The sequence below is a fragment of the Furipterus horrens genome, unplaced genomic scaffold (assembly GCF_987537825.1).
Source record: "Furipterus horrens unplaced genomic scaffold, mFurHor1.1.pri manual_scaffold_17, whole genome shotgun sequence".
Taxonomy (NCBI): domain Eukaryota; kingdom Metazoa; phylum Chordata; class Mammalia; order Chiroptera; family Furipteridae; genus Furipterus; species Furipterus horrens.
This window is the reverse complement of record NW_028327187.1, coordinates 9,464,551-9,488,854: the sequence shown is the minus strand read 5'-3', so window position 1 is coordinate 9,488,854 and position 24,304 is coordinate 9,464,551. Positions and strand designations below refer to the sequence as shown.

Below are 24,304 nucleotides of genomic sequence, written 5' to 3'. Positions count from 1 at the left end.
ATTTATTTGTAGAGAGGGGGAAAGGAGGGAGGAAGAGAGAAGGGAAACATCATTGTGTTGTTGCCTCTTGCATGCCCCCAACTGGGTATCCGGCCCATAACCCAAGGCATGTGCCGTGACTGGGAATTGAACCGGCGACCCTTTGGTTCGCAGGCCAGTGCTCAATCCACTGAGCCACACCAGCCAGGGCTGTCAATGCCTTTTTAAACTTGAGAGAAATAAAAGAAAATGGAAACACACTATCCATTCTTATTTATTCTAATGAGGGAGGGATATTCTAACATTCATAAGGCAATGTGTTTAAGAGCTACACCTGAACTGGTGTTCTAAATTGGAAATACAGTTACCAAATCTATTCAACTTGCAGGATGGATCCATGTGCTTTCCGTGTCATTGGTTGTCACCCAAATGGACCACAGTGACCCCTATTGCACCTTAAGAAGGCACACACATCCTGTGTGTACTATGCACACATATTTTAAAGAAATAACATTAAAAGGAAAAGAATAGCCTTTCAAACATCAGTTCCTTACACAAGTGGCAATAGTGCTTTATGGCCCCCTTGTAATCTCCCTGGTAATACCAAATGCCTCCAAAATTAAACAGAACGGGGCCAGAGGCAAAGCTCCATGGTGAATTGCATTGTTCAGATGAGCTTTCAATTCACTGTTTTTTCATTTCCACTTTCTGATTTACTGAGGAGTGAAGGTGAGAATCATCCAACTGATGACAAAATAAAATAAGAAAACAGGATAAACGGCAAGTGCTTTGCGGTTTGGAGGCTGGCTGTCAGCAAGAAAAGCTGTAGAGGCTGAAGAAAATAAAATAAAACCAATCAAAAAAGAATACAGAATACACTGAGACTGTCATAACTATTAACATTTAGTAATTTCATGTGCTCAGCACAGTCTGGAATAGAGTTACACTAAAAGTTCACTTGTATTTGCGGCCCTTAAAGAAAAAGGCCTTCTGCAACACAGGTTTCTAGACATTGGAGGGCTGCTTGCTTCGCGTACCAAAGCTTTGAAAGCCTTCAACATTTCAGATGGAAAGCCTTCTAAAAGGGGTTTCTCACTGTCTTCTGAGAAGTTCTTGAACCAGACTGAACAGATTTACAAAAATGTGCCAGGTTTTTTTGGCCTTATACTGCCGTGTTTTGTGAGTAATTGTTCTTCAGCTCTTTCAGAGGCCACCTTCTTGGCCACCCAGGAAGCACCTAATTATCAACGATCACCTTGCAAACAAATCTTTCCTGAACGACCAGCTGGTATCTTGTTACCTTATATAGAAGTCCCTCCTCTATGTTCCTACTGTGCCCTGCATAGACTTCCATCTCCCACCTGGGACACTTTATTGTCTTGAAGTGTTTACATGTTTGGCAGATCCACTGGATTGTGACTCTGAGGGTAGAAACCATGCCCAGCACAGTGCCTGATACACAGTCTGTGCTTAATAAATATTTGCCCAATTAAATGAATGCTTCTAAGATTCTACCTTGTGAACTGCTGTGGGCCTGGACACTGGATAACTAAACTATCCAGAACTACATAGATAATAAATGACCAGACTCTTAAGTGAAAAAATGTGCAGCTCTCCCTTGGGGAAATCACCCAAGCTTAATATGCATACAGTCTTTGGAGTATCAATTCCGGCACTCTCGGACCTTTTTTGGGGGGGATTACTTCTTGGCTTTTAACCATGTTCCAAGCAAAGAGATGTTACTGCACTTAAAATATTAGGCAGTCTCTTTATCCCATTTAATAAGATGCCAGTGAACATTTCCAGTTTAAGGTAGAATTTTAAGAGAATTTTAGGAATGTATGAACAATGAGCACACAGCATTCAATGTCACTGCTATAGGTTCTTCCTAATGTTTAGCAGAATTTTCTACTGAAGCAGGAAAAGTACTATACACGTGTATAATCATCCTTAACCAATTATACTGGGAAGTAGTACAGTTCCAAATGAGTATGCGATCTGCTTGGGTTTGAAACTTACTCCCCTATTCAGTAGTAACACATCCTAAGGCAAGCTGTTTCACCTCTCTGTGCCTGTTCCTCATCTACAAAAACGGGACTACTGATTATTAATAGTTTTTATTAATTAGGGTTGAGGTTCAAATGAGATAATACATATACTGTGCTTGACCTATGCTAAGTAATCTATAAATGCTATTGTTTTTATTATGATTACTTCATCAGGAAAAGACCTGTTATTTCTCAAGTCACCTATGCCTCCTCCATATGCCAAGACTGAGCTAGGTCTAGTATAATCCCCTTTTCCAACCCTAGGCATTATTTAACACCTTGAATGCCAATGTTCCTGTGAGTGATGCTGACAAATTTTCCCAAAGGTGCCAACATCACTCCCAGCGACTCTTTTTTCAATGGCTAGAAATGTAAATAACAATGGAATCATTCATATTTTATGTTTGGTCTCTTTTTTTGTACCTCAGGTTATATATTGATCTAATTTTTTCTCATGTTGATCCAAATTTCAAATTACGCATGGCGCTCAAAGGGTTAAGAATAAAAAATAAAAAGCTATGACTCCCCACATCTTAGAAGTCCAGATACCCAACTCAAATAAGATGGACATATCTATCAGTGTCCATTTAGAACAGAGGGTTTCTATGGGCAACACTGTTAAGAATCATATTACGCACATGTGAATTACACTGTTTCTCAGCGGGTCTTGGTCTCTAATGCGTGCTTTTGTCTGCTCTGCTAGTGTAAAGATAAGCACATTCTTACCTACTATAGACCAGGCAAACATCACAATCACCACAAAAAGCCGGACCATGAAGCTTATTGGTTCTGATGACTCGGCCAAAAGTACAAGCCGACACACCAGCAATGCCACCGTCAAGGGAAGTATACAGTAACCCAGCACACAGAGGCTCTGAAAAAAAGAACTAAAAAAACAACGCACATTCATAAAGATTGTAAATACAGCTGACCTGTGTCATGATAGTTATTATACAGATTTCGATGTACCATGGATGGTAACCTCCCTCCGGATACATAAGACCTATCCGTAACATTGATTTGAAGAGGCTGGGCCTCTGCATTAGCCTGTGCTTTAAGTCTTCTCTCCTTGCTCTTCTTTCTCTCCCTTTAAACTCCTTAAGAGTCGGCCATTTAGGATACCAGATGATGTACTCTAATTCCTAAAGACCTCCTTCTCCCACTGAACCTCTGAGACAGGGGTTCTTTCTTCTAAAGATTTATTTATTTTTAGAGAGGTGAAGGGAGGTAGAAAGAGAGAGAGAGAAACATTGCCTTTTGTGCGCCTCCAACCGGGTGCCTGGCCCGCAACCCAGGCATGTGCCCTGACTGGGAATTGAACTGGTGACCTTTTGGTTTATGGGCTAATGCCCAACCCACTGAGCCACACCAGTCAGCGCAAAAACAGTTGTTCTTAATCTTTTCTAGTTTATAGACCTATTTGAGAATTTGTTGAAAGCTATGGACCATCTGTTCCCCAAAATAGACATGATCCACTAGCACACAAACTTCTGCTTATGATTTCAGGGCTGGAGAGAGCATCTGAAGCTTATCAAAGGACCCCAGATCATTTAAAATAATTTAACTCAGCTAGCTTATCCCTGTTTATAGTGGTTTTATTTTTTAGAAGATTTTATGTATTTATTCTTAGTGGGGAAGGGAGGGAGACAGGGAGGGAGAGATACATTGATGTGAGAGAGACTGGGCTCCAGCTTGCCCTGACCAGCAATGGAACGAACCTGCAACCTTTTGCATTGCAGGATAATACCCAACCAACTGATCCACACTGGTCAGGACTCAGTGGTTTTAAAAGGATATTCACTTTGTCCCTCATTTATTTTCATTTTCCTTTTCAAAAATCAGTTAACTAGCCAGACTCCCTTAAACATCTAAGATATGCTACCTAGCAAATGAAAAAAAAATGGCTTTTAATAATACTTACATGTTTCCTCCAAGAAGTTTTGAGTTGAGGGTGATGGTAACTGCCCCAAACCAGATAATGACAAACACTTCTGCAAACTGGGGCCCGCCGTCATTCTCACTGTCTGCAGAGCCTCCTTGAAGCATTCTGTGACAAGGAAATGGTATGAGAATTGTCTACTCTTTTACTTAGAGTAATAAAGTTAAGGCATAGATTTGCAAAGTTTGAGCCAGGAAGCTGCCCTATACCTCACCTGGAGATCTTGTAATATGTAGGCTGTGCAAAAGGAAAATGCCAGAAAGATTTGGCAAGGCTCCCTTCTTTCAAATTCCAAATGCCTCGGGAGTACAAGGGGTGCTCCATTAGGCTTTGTTGGAATGCTTAAATGGATTACTGAAGACCTTGTTGGGCTAAGCAGAGCTCACAAATTGAAAGGTCAAATGTGGCTCACAGATGTGAGGTTATTGTTCCATATAACGCTGAAAATGGTTTTAAATTCAAGTTGACATTATTTTAAAATTGAGAGGTTTCACATAAAAATCATGTATTTCTGGATCTCCTTTAAAAGTCAGAAGAGTTTCTAACACTCTGCCGCAGTCCTACACTGCGACAATCAGGTGTAGCTGACGTAGCAGCCAGCTCCTTCACAGGGGGCTTCCAGTCACCGATTCACAACGTGGGCATTCAAGTTCCTTCTTTACACCCTTAGACACATACAAATTTGTAATCCTTGGGTTAAGGTTTTAGTGCCGACATTTTAAAACTGGAAACAGTCTATAAACCTATTTAGTTGTTGATTTTTTTAAAATAAAAATATACAGACCATTACTAAAAGACTTTGCTTTTCGGTTAAGTTGAACAGTCACGTAAATATCTTTTCTTTGTGTAAGAATTTTTCAGACGTAAACTGTCTTGAATTTTGGAGTTAGAACAGTTGGATTCAGTGTACTTTTTCCAGAAACATAAGTAACATCAAGCTCACAACCTCTTATTACACAGTATAGAGAAGTTACACAGTAAGTCTTTCCCTGCTATACCGTTTGCCAGTACAGCCTTTTGTTCTCTATGGTTCTGCGCACTCCATTCCGAGTCCTGACAATCCAATGCAAGGAATGCCATCACTCATCATCACGCATTGCCTGGAAGCCCTATTACTTCAGCACTGCATAATGAAAGAAACATTAACTGGCCTGGAAGACAGAAGGGCCAGATACTGATCCTAGTTCTGCCACATCACTTTATGTCCTGGGACTCCAGTTTTCTTCTCCGCAAATAAGTGGGGTTAAATAACATAATCTCTTAAGGTTAATCTTCCAAAACTAAAAGAGTATATGCTTAGAGCTTCTAATAGAAACCCTTCCATCAAGGCACTGAATTATTTCCTTGTTATGGTTACTAAAGGCATAAAAAATAGCACTCTATGTTATTACCTAAATTACTATGTGCCTGACCCATTAAAAAATGGGTAGAGAAGCCATTGAGAAATTTGTTCAATTTAGAATCATAAAAGGTTAGCCCTGGAACACCATCAACCATCTCCTTTTATAGATGCAGAAGGGAAAACCCAAAGAGGTTCGGTGGGAAGAGATTGTGTAATATTCACAGAGGTAGAGGATGCGCAGTCGAGGAAACCTGAGGTTGAGTCCCAGGCCTACCACTTGATTATGGGATCTTGGTTCATCCTCAATCTCTGTGAACCTAAGTTTGTTTGTTGAAAAATGAAAATAACAATCACTTCTTGTTATAAGGATAAAATCAGAGAAGGTATCTAAAAGTTTTCTGTAAACTGGGAAAAGTCATTAGACACATTTTGGTTATTAATAGCCAAACTCACTTTGCTGATAGCAGTCGGGATGAGAATCGAGAACTGAATCCCAGCACGGTATTTTTTTCACTCTACCAATCGTTCTACTCCCCCCCAATGGAACTTGGTTCTTCTTCTGCCCTCTCCCTTTACATTCAATGCATATGGAAAGCAAAAACACTTGGAAACATGATCTTGCTATGTGTCCTCATTCTCATTCATATTTTAGTAACATTTAAAAAGAATTACGTTTACAAATACAGTGCTTAAACCTTTAAAAGACATTTAATTCACTTAATGATGGGCAAGTGGATAGTACCAAAATGTCTGCTGAATAGACATGGCTGAAACAGGCTACGAAGTCACTGGTAAATGGAGGTAGGCATAATTTTTACATCTTTAATTCCATCACTCTATGAACTGATCTGGAAAGCTACCTGATTTTTTAGATTGAAATACATAAGGAGTATGCTATGTTGCAGAAGTCCTAAATAAAATATTCAGTCAAAATTCCCCTCAATTTTAAAACTCCACACACACAAAAAACTGTAGTCTATGTTAAGTGACAAAGGAAATATGTGTACTTACAAAGCGAGTGTTACACAAAGGACTAGAGGGCCCCATAAATCCCCTACAAGGCAAGAAAAGGCAGAAGATTGTTAAAAAATGACCACATAGTATTTTCTATCTTGACTCCAATTATCTACGTCTCCCACTCTTGGAATTCAGACATCAAGGCTCTGTCTGATGGCCTAGGCCTTCCCTCCTCTCCTACCCTTTACTTGCCCTCTCTGCTCCCTAAGTCTGAATGTCCTTCTTTATACACCCTTTACGTTTTGTTCACTTCATATTCCACAAATCACCCCTGTCCCCACCCACTATGCCACATTCTAGCAGGCTAAAAGGACCAATGGATGAGGGGTACCCCATCCTGCACCCTCAGAAAGAGGACTACAGTCAAGTCTCTTCACCAATCCGAGACTGCATTAGATAAGGCAAGTATAATCAGGCCCCTCTCCCGTGTATGAAAAACAAAGCGGAGAAGAAAGTCACTTTCCCAAGTTTATTTCAATACAGTAGTTAGGTATAGACGTGGGACCAGAAGCAAGGTCTTTTAATCCCCACTGCAAATTTCTTCCCACCCTGCCACACTGCTTCCCCTTTCTAATTATTACATTGAACTAGAATAGAATTGTTCTTACAAATGAAAAGTCAGCCGCATACTGGTAATTTTATAAGGTTCAACTTTAACAAATAACATGAAACGTTTCTGAAAGCTATGAAGGGCTCCGCCAACATCAGGTCTAACCCTAGTGGTTCTCAATCAATAGTGATTGGATGAGAAATATGCAAACCGTCCAGGAACGTACGGCTTTAGAGCACAAATACCTTCCTCAACTACTATGAATAAAAAGGTACATACACCATTCCCACCTTTAACTTCACATATACATAAGTTTACCTAAAAGAAGACTGCATATGTGCATATGTACATGGTTTAATTATGTAACAATTTTGACACCACTGTGAACTTTGGAAAAGATGTAAAAAAAAAACAAAACAAAACAACAACCCATAATCCTAAGACTCTAATAAAACTGTTGTTTTCGTTATTTTAACTTACCAACTGGAAAACTGAATTCAAGTACAATTGACACCAATACACTCACTTTTTAAACGCGCTGAAATGTTTTTAATTCGTAAAAAAATCTGTAACAGTATTTTGAAACTAAAATTCACCATTTTAGTCAATTTTAAGTGTGCAGGTATTGAGTACATTTATTGTCACACAACGATTACTGTCACCCATTGCCAGACCTTTTTCATCTTCCCAAACCGAAACTCTAATCCATTAAACAGTAACTGCCCACTCTCCCCTCAACCTCTGGCATCTAGCACTTTACTTCCTGTCTCTACCAATTTGACTGCTCTAACAGTCATGTGAGTGGAATCATAGAATGTACGTACTTTTCTGTCTGGCATATTTCACATAGTGTAACAGCTTTCAGGTTAATCTGTGTTATAGCACATGCCAGAATTTCACTCCTTTTTAAGGCTAATATTCTATCCATATATGGTATGTATCATGGTGTATATACCACATTTTGTCTCTCCATCCATCCATCCATCCGTCCATCCACCAATGGATGTCTAAGACGTTTCCACCTTTCGGCTACTGTGAATAGCGCTGCTATGAACATGAGTGTACAGATACCGGTTCGAGTCCCTGCTTTCAATTCTTTTGGGCAAACACTCAGAAGTGGAATTGCTGGCGTTACTCTATGCTTAATTTTTTGAGGAACCATCATACTGGTTTCCACAGTGGCTGCACCATTTTACACTCCCACCAGCAACATACAGGGGTTCCAATTTCCCCACGTCATCAACACTCGTTATTTCCTCTTTCTTTTTAAGCCATGATTTTTTTTTCCTTGCCACTTTGCCAATGGCTGTAACAATGTAGGGCAGATGTGTAAATTCTGTCCATGACTTGCTCAGCCTTTGTGCCAGCCTATCTATCCATCCCTCCAAGGTTTGAGAATGGGCCTTAACGCACTGGTTCTGTATTGTGAGAAGCAACCTTGCTTTGAACTGAACCAGAGCGACAGTTAGAATCTTCTCGTCTGGGGCAGCAGTGGTAGACTGGAAAGGGTGCTGAACTTGAAAACTAGGTTCTAATCTTGTCTGTGTGATCCTGACAAGGCGCTCAGCTTTTCTGAGACTCATTTCCCTAATGAATCCTCCTCCACAAGGATGGTGTAAGGATTAAAAAAAGTGCTGTGCGTTGAAGGAAGACAGGCACTAGGTTGATAGCTTAGTGTATGGAGTACCTACTAAGTGCCAGATTCTGTGCAGGGTGGTTGATAGGCATTATCATCTCTAACCCTTACCAGTAGGTATGTGTTATTATCTCCACTTTAACAGAGGAAGAGACTTGAGCCTCATAAATGCTAACTGTTTTATCCAACATCACGGCTGGCGGCGTGACCATGATTTAAGCCCAGGTTTGTCCATGTTCTACTGTGTAGTACCAGCAGTAGCAAATCATCTGTCAGCTCCAGCCCAGTGTACTGTGTTGAAAACAATTCTGACGCTGCACCCAGTCTTCATCCAGAGTGATGGCACATTTGCCACACAACTGACATCCCTATATTACAGCTGAAATGCTGTCATAATAGAAGGTACACTCATGTACATAACTGTTACTATTCTCAAGCAATTAATTCAAGTTTTCTGATAAAGGGTACTAAGAAAACCAAGAATAATTGAAAGGAAAAAGGTCTGACAATTTTAAGAATAAATTCTAAATAAATGAATAATTTATTGCAAATATTGTTGATAGAAATGCTGAACAAAGAAAGCAGTCATCAGACTGATAGTTTCAAAAATAGAAATGTCGATAAATGTTACTATTAATTTGTTCATTCTTAATGGGTATTAGCTATTATGCTAATTTAGCAGCTGAACATTTTGCCTTTTTCTTGGGCTTGTTAGCTCTTCGGTTGAACAAAGTCCCTATGTGTTCGCAGCTTCCAGAAATATTTTTCACTAGAGTCTATTATAGCAGGTGAGTGTACATTCTATATTTATTGATGAGGACAATCGTCGTCGGCAGCCGTCCGTCTCGAGAGACGATGGTGTAGCTTCTTAAGAGTCTATCTGCACCGCCGAGAATGGCTGTGCAGTCCGACTCGGGAGTGACATGGTATCTGTCTCCTCCCGTGTTGAATCGACATCATGCGATGACGCTGAAGCTACAGAGCCTGGGCAGGGTGATATGGAGGGTCTGCTGTTGCCCATGCAGCAGACCCCCCCTCTCTTTGCAGCTGAAGACGGAGTCGATACAGCTTGGCTTCAGGTGCGCCGCAGGAGTTGCCGGTGTTGACTACAACGTCAAACCGCCTTAGGGACTCCGGCTCCGGATTTTCTGTCGGGGTTTACTCCCTTAGCCTTTCCCCTGAAGAGGTATGCCGCAAGGCAGCGGAGGTTTTTTGGAGTCAGAGTTTTCCTTCTCTGATGTACCCTGACTGGAAGATCGAACCAGCGACACTTAGCTCGCAGGCCGACGCTCAATCCACTGAGCTAAACCAGCCAGGGCCTGATGAGGACAATATATGAAGCAAAATCTTGTAATCTCTGAAATTCCATTCTAAATCTTTAATTTCTTCCAAATTTTTCATTTATATATTCATTTATATATTTTTTTCATCCTACAAAATGACATCAGTTTCATTGCCACAGAGCCTGTACATTATAAAGTACTTATAAGGTACAATGAGAAGCAGCAAACTCTCAAAAACCTCGTATACTTACAATCTCTCAAAAGAGTATTGCTTTTCCTTGGGTACAAAACATGCATGAATTTTTTCCCAACAGCTTTTAGGTCACGCATCTGAAAGACATAAACAACTATTGTATTGTGAGAACCAAGGTTGCCAGGCAGCCCCCTAACTTAATTTGCTAAAATTTCTTTTATTTCAATCTCCTGGGAGTCCTTTGTTGAATTTTAGAGCTAAAATTTGAGTTCAACCCCTTCACTACACAAACAAACCAGGAAGACAGATATTTTTTTTTCCTATTAACTCCTTAAGCCATCATCTTTACCACATCCACCAGTCCTGTTTTGATTTTTTAAACTCTGTAAGAGAAATATAGCCCTCCTAATACACAATTTATAGAAACTAAAATCTTTTCTACAAAAAATAGCATCTGAATTTTAGTTATACATGATGACATCCCAAGAGCCAACTAGCCTGCTCCCTAGCCACCATATTCTTCACAATATATAAAATAAATTTTCAACATTCACAATTTATCTGGCAAATAAATCCTAGAAGCCAGATTAACTAATAATCAAGATAGAGGAACGGTATGGTAACATAACCTCTCAAAATAGAGTTGAGATAATTCCACCCTAATTTTTCACCTAGAAATTTCTTCATGTGATTAATAGCTCTTTGTAAACATGATTTTTGAAAATATTTTACTTATTTATTTTTAGAGAGAGGGAGAGAAACATCGACCAGTTGCCTCTCACATGCCCCCCCATCCGGGGACCTGGCCCATAACCCAGGCATGTGCGCAGAATGGGAATCAAACTGGTGTGCGGGACAATGCTCAACCCACTGAGCCACACCAGTCAAGGAATAAACATGATTTTTAACAGCTGTTTAGCATTCTACCACACAGATGTAACATAATTTACTTAACCTGTTTTTCATCTTTCCCCTATATAAAGAGTGCTGTAATGAACACCTTTGCATATTAATATTTTTCTTTTTTATTTATTTATGTTTAATCTAATCTTCATTGTATTTTTTTTTTACATTACCCTTTAGTTCCCTTATAGTCCACTCCCCCTAGTAATTAAATTTCAAGTTCACAGTCCATATGCAAGGGGGAATTCTTGCCCAATTCTCATGGGAGATTTATTTTCTTTTTACCTTTTTTCTACTCACAGTCAATGCTTAGAAGGCAAATATATTCACTGTCTCCCTCTAATTAATTAGGGCATTTCTTTTTAAAATTTATTTACTGTTTTTCTATTGCAGTTGTCCTACTTTTGCCTGCATTTCTCCCCCCCCAGCCCACCCCCTCTCCCATAGTCAATCCCCACCCCGTTGTCCATGTCCATGGATCATTTATACTAGTTCCTTGACTGGACCCTTCCATAGTTTAAAAATATTTTTGTATTTAAAATTTTTTAATTTAAAACATTTTTTCCTTATACTATATTTGGAAAAGCAGAACTATCAGCTTAAAAAGATTTGGAAATGTTAAGATTCTTAATACACATTATAGCCAAACTGATTTCCAAAAAGGCTGTACCAAATTGTTCTCGGGAGACAATCTGAAAATCAATGAACCAAACAAAAATATTACAAAGAGCTATTAGTTATTTAGTCCCCTGATATTGAACAGAAATTCTCTCAACTAGTCTGACTTACGATGGTATTCTGAACAGATTCATTTAACGTGGAGCTGTCGAATTCCCGCACGCGAGACCTCATAGGAATGGTGATCTCTCCTTCCACAGGGATGTCTTGTGAGATGGATATATCTGAAAGGCCTGCAAACTGAGAAGAGTTAGAAAAAAACAATTTAAAGCCCGTAATTAATGGCGGCGTTCCTCAAAGAAACCATCATTTCCTAGAGAGCAGAAGCTATGTCTTTGTAAGGATTTTTTTTTTTTACAGGTTTTGAAGAACAATGCAGTTAACTAAATTCTCAAATGCTTGTTTCTTCTCATTTAAAGGAGATGGCACATGATGGAAAAATTGTAATGCAAGTAACGTAGACACATCTTGCCCTCAAATATTTGGTTTATTCCAAGCATGAAATCCTCACGTGACACAAGCTAGCAGGACCGCAGGGCTATTTGTGACATTTTAGCAATTATATCTTCGCACAGCCACAATTCTGTTGCACTTCTGCTCCCTAGTGACCTCTGCTGGCTAAAATGGAGCATCACGTGAAGACTAAAGAAAAACTGGGAGGAACAGGGAAATAACAAAATACATCTTGATCTACACTTTTTACCAGGTTACCTGGCGACGGCAGATCAGATAACATTTCCAAAGTGAACTGCAAGGTTACGAACCTTTCAACTCATGTTCATCTGCCAAGTTTGATTATGGTGACTGAAACTCTGGAATCTTCAAATCCCTAAGAAAACAGAAACGATCCCTTCTCATATGGTTTTTGGCCCAATGGGCACAATATTTCATGGGCAACCATTGTAGGTAAATGAAATACAAGACAGCTCACTGAAATTTTAAGAAAAGTAAGGTTGTTTAAAGATCTTATAAAAATCAACTTCTCAATCACATTCCTAAGAGAAATGCAAATTAAAACTTCTTGACATACAAATCTTTACCTGTTAGACTGGCAAAAATCCTAAAGTTTCACAACATACTCTGCAGTTGAAGCTGAGGGGAAAGAATGCTCACGCACTCCTTTGGGGGTACAAAATGGTACTATGCTCTACTGAAGATGAATTTGGCAACATCTAGCAAATGTATATGAATCACGTTAACTCGGCAATGCCACTTCTAGGAGTCTAAGGATAAAATGGCAAAAATACAAAAAGACATACACAAGGCTCTGCATTACACTACTATCTGTAAAAGCAAAAACCTGAGAATAACCCAAATGCTCACCAACACAGGACTAGTTGAATCAAGTATGGTATGTCCACATAATGGGGGATATCTCTAAAGAACTATTGTGAAGTGTTAAATTTTTAAAAAAAATTAGAGCCCTGGCAGAGTGGCTCAGTTGGTTGAAGCATCATCCAGTACACCAAAAGGTTGCAGATTCGATTCTGGTCAGGGCATATACCTAGGTTGCGAGTTCGCTCCCTGGTCGGGGCACATATGGGAGGCAACCAATTGATGTTTCTCTCTCACATCCATCTTTGTCTTTCCCCCCTCCTCCCATGTCTCTAAAAATCAATAAACATATCCTTGGGTGAGGATTAAAAAAATAACAAAACATTTTGGAGAAAAGTTTGTATATATGTGCTTCCATTTATCTAAGAAAAAAGGGGATACAAATATTTATACATATCTGAATGTTATCTTTCAGATGTAAGAAATGTGTAATAATCATATGTAATATGACAAAACAAATGAACCTACTGTATGTTGAATTAAATACACAACCACACAGAAAGCAGCTATTTCAAGTGACTTGACAACGTTATAATTTGAATTGTGATTAGGATGTAGAAAGCTGGAAAGAGCATCCCTCCCACCAGAAAAATGAGAAAAAAAACAAGGTAAGCAACAAAATCATAACTTTCCTTGACCCCATCAGACAGCTGAGGCTGTAGGGCTACCAAGTAGCCTGAATGAAATCTAAGGAAAGACAGGTGCTTCCAAGAAGAGATGAGACATGAGCACTAGCTCATCTGTAGCAAAGCCTGAGAAGAGAGCGACACTAGGCATCACACACATGGTTAAGAAGTTATTGAAACTTAATTGCTAAGAGCCAAGCGTAAACCAGTATGTGTGTGCGAGTGCAGAGCCTCAGGAAGCATCAGACAAAGGAGAACTCACACCCACTTGCAGGCTCTTCTCCAACAGCTTTCCAGTGATCTAAGAAAGACACAGAGCCCCGACCAGGTCCTTCACCCCTACAGAAAAGGAGCCTTAAAGCTTCTAGGGGGAGATCGGCAAATTCTGTTGTCTTCAGGGCACAGGGCAAGACCCATTACAGGTGGGGAAAGGGGGAAGAGCAGGAAACCATACCGAGGCCAGACCATTAGTCTCCTTCAGCTGGGGGACAGATGGGATCACTTTCAAAGTCCCGCCCAGGAGACGCAGGGACGCACATCCTACCTAAGGTGGAGGCTGGACCAAGACAACAAAGAGGCCCCCCTCCCAGGTCCCCACAACCAGGTGAGCAAGTATGAAGTTATAAGCACCAGCAGTCTACTGCTAGGGGAGGGTCTGAAACGTAGAGAGAGACTCATTATCTTCTGCAGGAGCAAAGGGAAGGCAGAAAGCTGAGCAAGGAGCAGGAACATTAAGCCCTGGGACAACCCAGCACCCACTCTAAGCACAAGGTAAGAGGAGAGAAATTTGAAGCTGGTGACGCACTGAAGGTCCCCATAGCCAGGAAAAAACCCAAACAGTTCAACTCCTGACTAGAATAACTTAACCCCCACAGTAATAATAGAGCAGAAAAGCTTTACCATTTCCAGGATGTCTCTACTGATCTATACATGATGAGCAGCATTCAGTAAAAAATTACTCCCCAAAAAACATACACTCCCTACTACACACACACACACACACACACACAAAACAAAAACAAAAACAAAAAAAACCCAACCCACTGTAACAAGACAAACAAATCAATGAAACCAGACTCTGAAGTGGCCCAAATGTTGTAATTCACAGAAAAAGAATATTTTAAGGTAACTATAAGTAATGTTAAAGGCATTAGTAAAAATATGTATGTACAAAGTATGATGAATTTCTGCAAAGAGGTGGAAACTGTAAGGGTCAAATGGTAACTGTAGAAATAAATGAATACAGTTACAGATGAAGAATGCCTTTAACTGCCTTTATCAGTAAACACAACACAAGCAAAGAAAGAAATCAGTGACATATCAGTCAGAATTATCCAAATGAAAACAAAAAAGGAAGTTTAAATAGAAAAAACTATATATATATGACATAAATATATAAATGTTATATATAAATATGTGATATATAAATATATTTTTATATTTACACCTTAAATCTAAACAATGCTATGTCAATTGTAAGAAAACTAGGGGGAAAAAACCTTAAATCTAAACAATGTTGTACCCTTAAATCTAAACAATGCTATATGCCAATTATATCTTAATAAAACTGGGGGGGGAAGCAAAAAAAAACAGAATAGAGCATCCAAGAGCTGAGTGTCAATTTTAAGTGGTCTAATATCCAATATGTATATAATTGGAATCCCAGAAGAGAGAGATAATGAGTCTGAAGAAATACGTGAAAAAATTACAGATAAAAATAATGGAAGACATCGAACAGCAGATCCAGGCCCAAAGAACCCCAATCAAGATAAATACCTAAAGACAAAACAAAACCAAAAATCTACAAACCTAGACACATTCAAACTACTGAAAACCAAAGTAAGGAAAATGTTGAAAGTAGCCAGAGGAAAAAACATCTCTGAAGAACAAAGATTAGTAACATACATTTCACCCAAAACTACATAAGCCAGAAGACAATGGAGATACTTTTTAGAGTGCTGAAATAATAAAACTGTCAATCCAGAATCCCAAACTAAGCAAAAACAGCTATGAATAATGCAGGCAAAATACTTAGTTTTAGACAAGCTAGAGCTGAGACATTCATTACAAGAAATGTTGAAGGAAGTTCTTCAGGAAATCAAGATTCTCCAGAAGTGGTGAAAATAAAGGTATTTTCTTATTATTAATTACTCTTATTAATTATTAAGAACGACCACCTAAAGTAGGAGTCACCAAACATTTTCTGTAAATGGGCCCAAATGCCAAACAGTAAATATTTTAGGCTTTGAATGCCGTACTGTTTCTGTCTGAACTACTCAAAGCTACTGCTATAGCATGAAAGCAGTCAAAGCAAAGACAATACATAAACAAGTGTGGTTGTGTTCCAATAAACTTTATTTATAAAATTAGGCAGTGGGCCATACTTCAAATTATAAAATTATAACATTTAGGAGATAATTGGAAATGTGAACACTAGCAATGTTCAAATTGTCAATGTGACAAGATATCTGATATTGGGTAATTGTTAATTTTTTAGATGTACTAATGATATTGTGGTTATGTTCTTTAAAAACAGAATCCTTGCCCTGGTTGGTGTGTCTCAGTGGACTGAGTGCCGGCCTGTGAACCAAAGGGTCGCCGGTTCGATTCCCAGTCAGGGCACATGCCTGGGTTGCGGGCCAGGTCCCCAGTTGGGGGTGTGCGAGAGGCAACCACACATTGCTGTTTAAAAAAAACAAAAACAAAAACAAAAACAGAACCCTTATCTTTGAGAGAACCATACTAAATGTTTACTAATGTAATTATGCCTGGGATTTGCTTCAGAACAGTATAGAAGGGAAGTAGGTAAAGTATAGAAGAAAAAAGATTGCCATAAATTGATAATTATTCAAAGTAGGTAAATGAGAGCCCATTTTATCATTCTACTTTTATACATGTTTCAAATTTTTCCTAAAAAAAAAAAAAGTTAAAAAAGAAAACATTACTAATTTTAGGGGTCATCCAAGTTCTTTTTTATTCTTGCTTCGATCATTCAAGCCAGAATGAATGTAAATATAATAAACCGTCTAGATCTTAAAGTTTACTGGAAATATGTGGATAACATATAGTATATAGAGAAATATACTAAAAATACCCCAAAGATACAATCAGCCAAATACAGAAAGTAGAGAATTCTACAGGACAAATGAGTAAATTTCAACAACAACAAAAAAATTATTAAAAAGAAAAGAACATATATATTAAAAGAGACTTAAGAGACACTAACCAAATGTGATACGTTGACCTTATCTGGACTGATTTGGACACAGTGTAAAAGCACATTTGTCATTTAGAAAATTGGGAGATGAACATAGATTGGATGATATTAAGCAATCATTGGTTTTGTCATGTGTGATATGAAAGAAAACAAAGAAGTTCCCTCCCTGTTAGAGAAATGTACTGAAATATTTATGGGTGAAGTGAAATGTCTGGGATTTGTTTTAAAACACTCAGAATAGATCATGAAAGAAAAGCAAGGACTAAAGAACCATTACAGAGTGACGGGAACTACAGAAAAATAGCAACCAAACGCAATGTGAGATCCTGGAACAACAAAAAAAAAAGGTCTGTAGTTAATAGTGTTGCACCAATGTAAATTTTCTGGTTTTGATCATTGTACTGCGGTTATGTACAATGCTAACATTAAAGGGAACTGGGGAAGGAGCATACATAAACTCTACCATTTTTGCAACTTTTCTGCATGTCTAAAATTAGTTCAAAATAAGAAGGCTGAAACAGTACTCCAGAAAATAAAATGTGGTGGGAAGATAAATGAAATAAAAAGAGCTGAATGTTGATAGATACAATGGGTTCATTATACCTCTTTGTAAAATGTAAAAATACATCACTTCCTTATTTGTGCCATTCCCTCGAAGTACTCTCCTTCCTGTCCTCTTCTCAAGCTGCTCTTCACTCGTCCCCTAACTTAATCCTTTGTCATCTGCCCTTGGCTTTCCCACAATTTTACTGACACTGCTCTCTGATAGTGACCTCGAAATCAAGAAATAAAGGATCCTTTCTCAGTTTCACCCCCTTTGAATATTCTGCAGCACTTAATGGGAAACCACCCCCTTTTGGAATCCGGACTCTCTTCACTCCTGACACTGCCCTTTCAAGCTCCAGGGCTGCTTGTTTTGCGTTTCTTTGCCGCCCGCTACCGCTAGGGGAGGCAGGAGAGTGCAGAAGGAATGGACTTTGAAGACAAACGGGGCTCTGTCCTCACCTGGAAACGCTGCTGGAAGAAGTAAATAACACCTGCGTAACACCTAGCCCGGAGTCCACACTCAACGTATCGTACTTGGGGAGTACTGCTTAAGAGTGCGGGCACCCAGAGCCAGAAAGACTGGGTTAAAATCCCAGCTCCGTCATTTACTACTTGTGTGACACTGAGCAGACTGTTTAAACTCTCTGGGCCTCAGTTTCCTCATCTATAAAACTGAAATAAGGGTACCATCATCACAGGGTGGTTGTGAGGAAGAAATGTATTAACACATGGAAAGTACTTAGCAGACTCACAGCAAGGGCTAGATAAATGTTAACTCAAGTTCAAGATTCCCAGGGAGTCAACTCTGGTTCTGTCACTGTTGTATAATAAAAAAGTTGATTAGCTGTTGTCTTCTCTTCCTGGGAGGTAGCCTCTAAACCCTTTTCATTTCCCAATGGTGTTTTTGTTATTCAGAGTGGGCCCTAAGAGTTTAGCTAACAAGTGACTCAGGTAGGCCCCTAGACAGTTTGTGTTAATGAGATGACTCAGTATGGGGCCTAACCACTCCAGGAAAACCAAATGCAAGTTTAGAGGATTGGGACTTTGAATGTGACATAAATTTGGCCTCTGGGGAGGGGAGGACCAAAGGATCCAGTCAGTCCTGCCTACGTAATGAAACCCCAATAAAAACTCTAGCCTCATTGATGATCTCCCCTGGTTGGCAATATTCTGCACCTTGTCGCACTTTGATGCACCAGGAGGCTAACACTCAGGTCCTGAACCCCCACGGAGAAGATAAGGAAGCTTTGTGTTAAGGACCCTCCCAGACCTCACCCGATGCAGCTCCCTCTGTTGCTGGTTTGAACTGTATCCTTTTGCTATAATAAAACTGTGATTTTAAATAGTGCTGTCCTGAGTTCTGTGAGTCAATCTAGAGAATTACGGAGCCTGAGGAGATCGTGGGACTCCATAAATGTGTAGCCAGAAGTGAGGATGCTTCGGGGAACCTCTGAACCAGTGGCTGGTGTCCCAAGTGAGGACAGTCTTGTGCAAGACTGTGGCTTAACCTGTGATGTTTTACCTAACTCCAGCTAACTGGTTTCAGAAGTCACTGCAGTCACTGAAGTGCCACGTGATTCCCACCCTACCTGCCATCCCGCCATGCCAGCCCTTCCTCAATATCTCTTCTCAAGAAATATAGGGACACTGTTCATTGAGCTGAGCCAGGATCTGTTAGCCCGCCAGCCCCAGGTAAGACAGAGCATGCAGGCCCTCAGCTACTGGACCTGACTGTCTGACTAGCCGCTCGGGGGGAATGAAAGGTGGCCCTGACCCCACATCCCTTCTCGTGCCCTTGTGCAGGTAGGCTTGTGCACATATATGTACATGTGTGCACAGAAATGCACATGCTCACTCTGAGGCTTGGCTTGGGCCAACAAGGGGAGCAGGTAGAGGCAAGGTCAAAAACATACAGTAAAAGCGGGAACTGCAGCTTTAAGAAAGTGGCTGGGAGCAGACGGGTTATGCTAACAACTAAAATCCTGGAGAGAGAAAGGAATCGACAAGTGGGGGGTGGGGGGGCAGCATCAAGCAGGAACCAGTTCAGTCCAAGAGGCCTGGTTCCAAGAAGTGAGGAGGCAGTGGCCAGTGGCATGGTCTCCAGGCAGCCCGTTGACCTGGAACCAGCTTTCTTACAGACCTGAGGCTAAAGCCATTATTACAGCTCTGGTTCCTGTTCCCTATATATATATATATATATATATATATAGGAAAGAGATAGGCATTACCAAAGATTCTGTCTTTTCCACTCTATGCAGATGAGTCATAAATTAGTATCTCCAGCTCAGACCTCTCTTGAGTCCCAAAGTCCGGGTTTTAGAGTCCAACTGCCTGCTGGATAGCTGCTGGATGGCCTGCCAATACCTCACACTAAACTTGTACAAAAGTGAATGAATCAACCTGTAGGGCCCTCATCCTCTGCTTGTGCACGCATTTCTGTTCAGGGCACCACTATCCTCCCATATGCCTACTGCCTTCCTTTTCAAACTGTATTTATTGGGAGCAGCAGCATCACCTGGGGGCTTATTAGAAATGCGGAATCTCGGGCCTCATTCTGGACCTACTGAATCAGAATCTGCAATTCAACACGATTCCCCAGATGACTGCTACGCACACTAGTTTGCAAACCTGATCTGTGACTCTTTCTCCCAAGCACTGAAAACCCTCAAGGATTCTGCCTTTCTCGAATCCTCGTGTCTCCCGCCAGTGCTATAGTCCAGGTAGCCATCACTTCCTCCTAGGGCTACCCCAACAGTTTCCCTGGTCCCCTAGATTCCAGAACACTCCCCAAGGTAACCCTACCTCTATTATATTGTCAAATTCATGATTTTAAACACTTTCCTCCTCAAAAACTTCCACTGGCTCCTCCCTGCCTAGTAACCCCGCCCCCCCCCCAGCTTAGTAGTCAAAAGAAATCCCACTTATTGCATGATTATTATGTGCCAGGCACTCCACCAAGTGTTTTACATGTGTCAACTCATTTGACTCAGCTAAAACCCCTATTACCTAAGTATTACTATATCTCCATTTTACAGATGGGAAAACTGAGGCATGGAGGGGTTTGGTAATTTCCCCACTATCCCACAGCAGTTAAATGGCATAGCTCAGAATCAAGCCTAGGTAATTTGACCCCAGTGCTCATACTCTTAACCACTGTTCCATACTGCCTCTCTCATTCAGTAGCCTTATCTTTTAGGGCTCACCTCCTAATACGTCCCTGTGCTTCAACCAAAGTGACCGTTCTGGTCTTCCTAGAAACACGTTAGCACCTTCCAACCTCTGTACCTTCACCGATAAGAGGCTGCGTAGTGCTGCTGGAAATCAATCTGGGCTTCAGAAGCACACCTAGGTTCAAATTTCAGGCCTGACCACTAACTGCGGCGAGACCCCAGGGAAACTGTCACACCTTGTTGCGTCATCTCCTCAACTGCAAGTACAACACAGTTTAAAAACCATCTCACTGAAATGGTGCCTGTGAAGTTTAGAAAATATGCAGAGGATATTTAGCACAGTCCTGGCATGCAGCAGGTACTCGATCATTGATAACTATTATGCTCACCTGGAATTTCAAATCTTACCCATCCTTTGAGACCCTCTTAAACATAACTTCTGGAGCTTGCTTCATCACCCCAACTACACATTACAGCACCTTATTCTAAATGTTGGTAATATTTTCTGCCTTATTTTAACGTGTACATGTGTCCTATTCCTACAAATTAGACTGGAAGCAGCATAAGAGCAGGCCATTTGTAGTCCCTAAAGCAGCTAGCACAGTGCGTTACACATTGTAGGAATTCAATAAACAGTGCTGGATAGAAGCAGATTGGATACTGAGTGACCACACCACTAAAATTAGTGAAGGAAAAAGCTTCATTAAAACAGCAGTGGAGCAGCCCTGGCCGGCGTGGCTCAGCTGGGAGCGTGCGAGAGGCCACTGGTCAGTGTATTTCTTGCACATGATGTTTCTCTCACTCTCTCTCTCCTTCCCTTCTCTCTAAAAACAAATAAAACCCTTAGTTTAAACGAAAGACAGGAACTAAAAACAGGCAGGCACCTGTAATATGTCACCCCAGGCATTATGTGTCTATTAGCTCACTTAGAACTCCCACTAATTCTATGCTGAGTTACTATCCCCATTTCTCAGATGAGGAAGTGGGCTCCGTGATTTCAAGATCACAAATGCTCCCTGAGAACTTGGACCTACTCACACTTTCTGTTGTCGTTGCTGCTGCTGTAGCCCCACTGCCTAAGTGTGCTTGGCACATATTAGATCCTCAATAAATAGTCGCTGAATGAAGAGACGAACAAACAGAGCTCGTAAGCCGATCCAGGACTAGAATCAATTCCACGTGACTCCCAGTTCGGTCCTCTACTACGGTGCCAATTTAAAACAGAGAAACGGGACGCACTATTTATTGAACAACTGCTATGTAACTAAACACTGGGAGAGAACTGAACCGTGTTTAGGATCAGGGACTTAGGGGCGGAATGCTGAGTTCATTACACTCCTCAGTTCATGGCACTGACTGTGTTAGACACGTTACATAAATGATGTCATTTCGTCTTCCTAACAACTCTTTGAGGCATGTTATTATGTTTTTTAATCTCCATTTTACAGAGAAATAACTCTCCATGAAATGACTTGCCCAAATTCACACAAGCAGCCGAGTGGGTGATTCCAGTCCATGTTTCACTCAAAAACCTGTTATTAAATGCTTGTCCAGGCTTTGGGCTTGTGCTCGCAATAAATACCATCCCCCCGCAAACAGGAGTAAGACAGCGGCATGAGGAGGACTGCAAGGAGCTGCGACAGGGGGTCAGGAATTAAACCGGGACTACCTGACTCACTGAACAAATCAACAACCAAGTGACCACGCTGCAATCTCTCATTAACCCTACAATGCTGCTACTCCAACACGGGCTACTGACAGGTCTTGAGAAAATTAGGGGACAGCAGAAGATGCTTAAGAAATTACTTAAAGCTCGGCGTTTAAGGCCGAATGTAGGGGCCGAGGACAAGCTCTGAGAGTACGGGGAAGGCAAGTGAGTGGGAGTTTCACAAGAAGGCGTGGAGGGAACGAGGACGGCGGGGGGCGAAGCGGCCAGTCCCAGGAACAGGTGCAGTGATGGGACTGGTTCTGGAACCGCGTACAGGAAGGGCCTGTGGGAGGAAGGGGTTCCGGCTGTCTCAGGCCACGAGCGCATCACCCGACTTCCTTAAGGGACACTCTGCCTCACCCTCAGTCCCTTTTGTCGCAGATCCCCAGCTCACCAGGGGCCTGGCCGACGCCGTCCCCGGGTCTCCTGGAGACTCCGCCGCCTCCGCCATCTTGGCCCGCCTGCTCCTGGGTCGCTCCCACAGGCCTTTGCGAGACCGACGACGTGGAGGTCCCGGCTGTCAGCGCGTCAGCGCGCTGGCGCTGCGTCAGCGAACGGCGCCTCTCCCCGGCCGCCGCCGGGACCTTTTGCTGTCCTTTGGCCTCCGGGTATTGGGGAGAGCTTAGTGTCTCCTCGCTTCGCTTCTTCGGGGCCACGGGTCTCGCCAAACACGCTCCCCCTCTCACACTCAGCCCCGATTCTCAGGTTGCTCTGACATGTCCGTACCAGGGCTGCGTGCCCCCCCCCCCCCCCACGCACCGGTCTCGGCTCTCGGGAGGAGGTTCCGGGCGCCCTGTCCCCAGCACAGCACCCCGTCCCGGGCCGCAGACAAACCTCATCTTTCCGTGCTCGAGCGCTCCCTGACCTACCGCTCCCGCGGCTGCAGCCCCTCCCGGGCCGCTTCCCTGCGCTTCCCTGCGCTCATCCCGCTCCTTATTCTCTTCCCACGGTCTCCATGCTGACCTCCAGGATTATTATTTTTCTCACTCACCCCCTTTGAGGAGGAGGAAGTGCGAGCTTCTCCATTGACACTGGGCAAAATTTTAATCCCACTGCAACTTCCAAAGTTGCTAAGCAATTTAGGGCAACTAGTGCAAATGTTTAAGGTCTAAAAGAGGGTGATTGTTGTAAGAGTAATTTTTTCAAACCCCGCATGTCCCAAACGGACCACGATTTTTAAAAAAAATACTTTATTTATTTTTAGAGAGGGAAAGTGAGAATGAGAGGAAAAGGAATCTCGACTTGCTTTGACTCTCACGCACCGGCTTCCGATGCACGCCTGTACCCTGACTGGGAATCAAACCAGTGACCTTCAGGGTTGCAAGCCAGTACACCGTCCACTGAACCGCACCAGCCAAGGCTTATCACTGCATTTTCTGGCTATTTCTGACTCCTCTTCACCTCAACCCCCTGCTAAAATGAGGTCAGGCGATACATCCAATGTTGATTGAGCAGTATTCAGGATCCCTAGTGCTTTTTGAGGATGTAAATACGAATTTTCACCTTCACACACACACACAAAAAAAAAAACAGGATAGGACATGGGTGTGAGATAAAATACTTGGCACTTTTGGATTAGCAATCCAGGAAAACACCCAAGTAGTAACCTTAAGGAGAAAGAATCTGGAGTGTGATAGGACTGAGTTCATGGACTAATACAATTGTGTGTGTGTTGTTTTGTTTTCTTTAAATATTCTTAAAATTCTCCTTCAGACCAAGAACATTTTCAGTACTTGTGCAAATACGGATGGGAGTTATATTAACGTTTACAACAGTAGATATGAAGCCTTTTAAAATCACAATAGAACATTATGTACAATGTCCCAGCCCCAGCCTCATGTACCCATTCTACCCCTACCACAGTGCCCCCTAACCCTGAGTGCCACCCCTCCCCCCGGATTTCCAGCGCTAATTATCCGATTACCAAGTCCCTTCCCACTTCCCTGAGGCCATTGATAACCTCTCCCATTTCCTTGCCACCCTCCACAATTAGTTCTCTCTCCCTAACCGCAAGCCCCAACTTCTGCCACCTCACCTCATCTCTTGGCCTCTGCCACTCTTTTCTACATGGCTTTGATGCTGGGAGGACAGACCATATATAAAACAATAGTTGAGGCAGTCAGTGTTCAGGTTA

At 41.6% G+C, this 24,304-nt stretch overlaps 1 protein-coding gene across 1 annotated transcript; it reads right to left on the bottom strand.

Moving 5' to 3' along the window:
* Positions 1–235: 235 nt before the first annotated feature.
* YIPF6 (Yip1 domain family member 6) lies at positions 236–22,666 on the bottom strand. The gene is made up of 7 exons (XM_090265089.1): positions 22,565–22,666; positions 11,680–11,808; positions 10,046–10,124; positions 6,320–6,362; positions 3,949–4,074; positions 2,754–2,914; positions 236–811 (listed from the first exon to the last, which is right to left on the bottom strand). The coding sequence occupies exons 1-7, from the start codon at positions 22,619–22,621 to the stop codon at positions 693–695; spliced, it is 714 nt and encodes a 237-aa protein (XP_090121215.1). The 5' UTR covers positions 22,622–22,666; the 3' UTR covers positions 236–692.
* Positions 22,667–24,304: the final 1,638 nt, after the last annotated feature.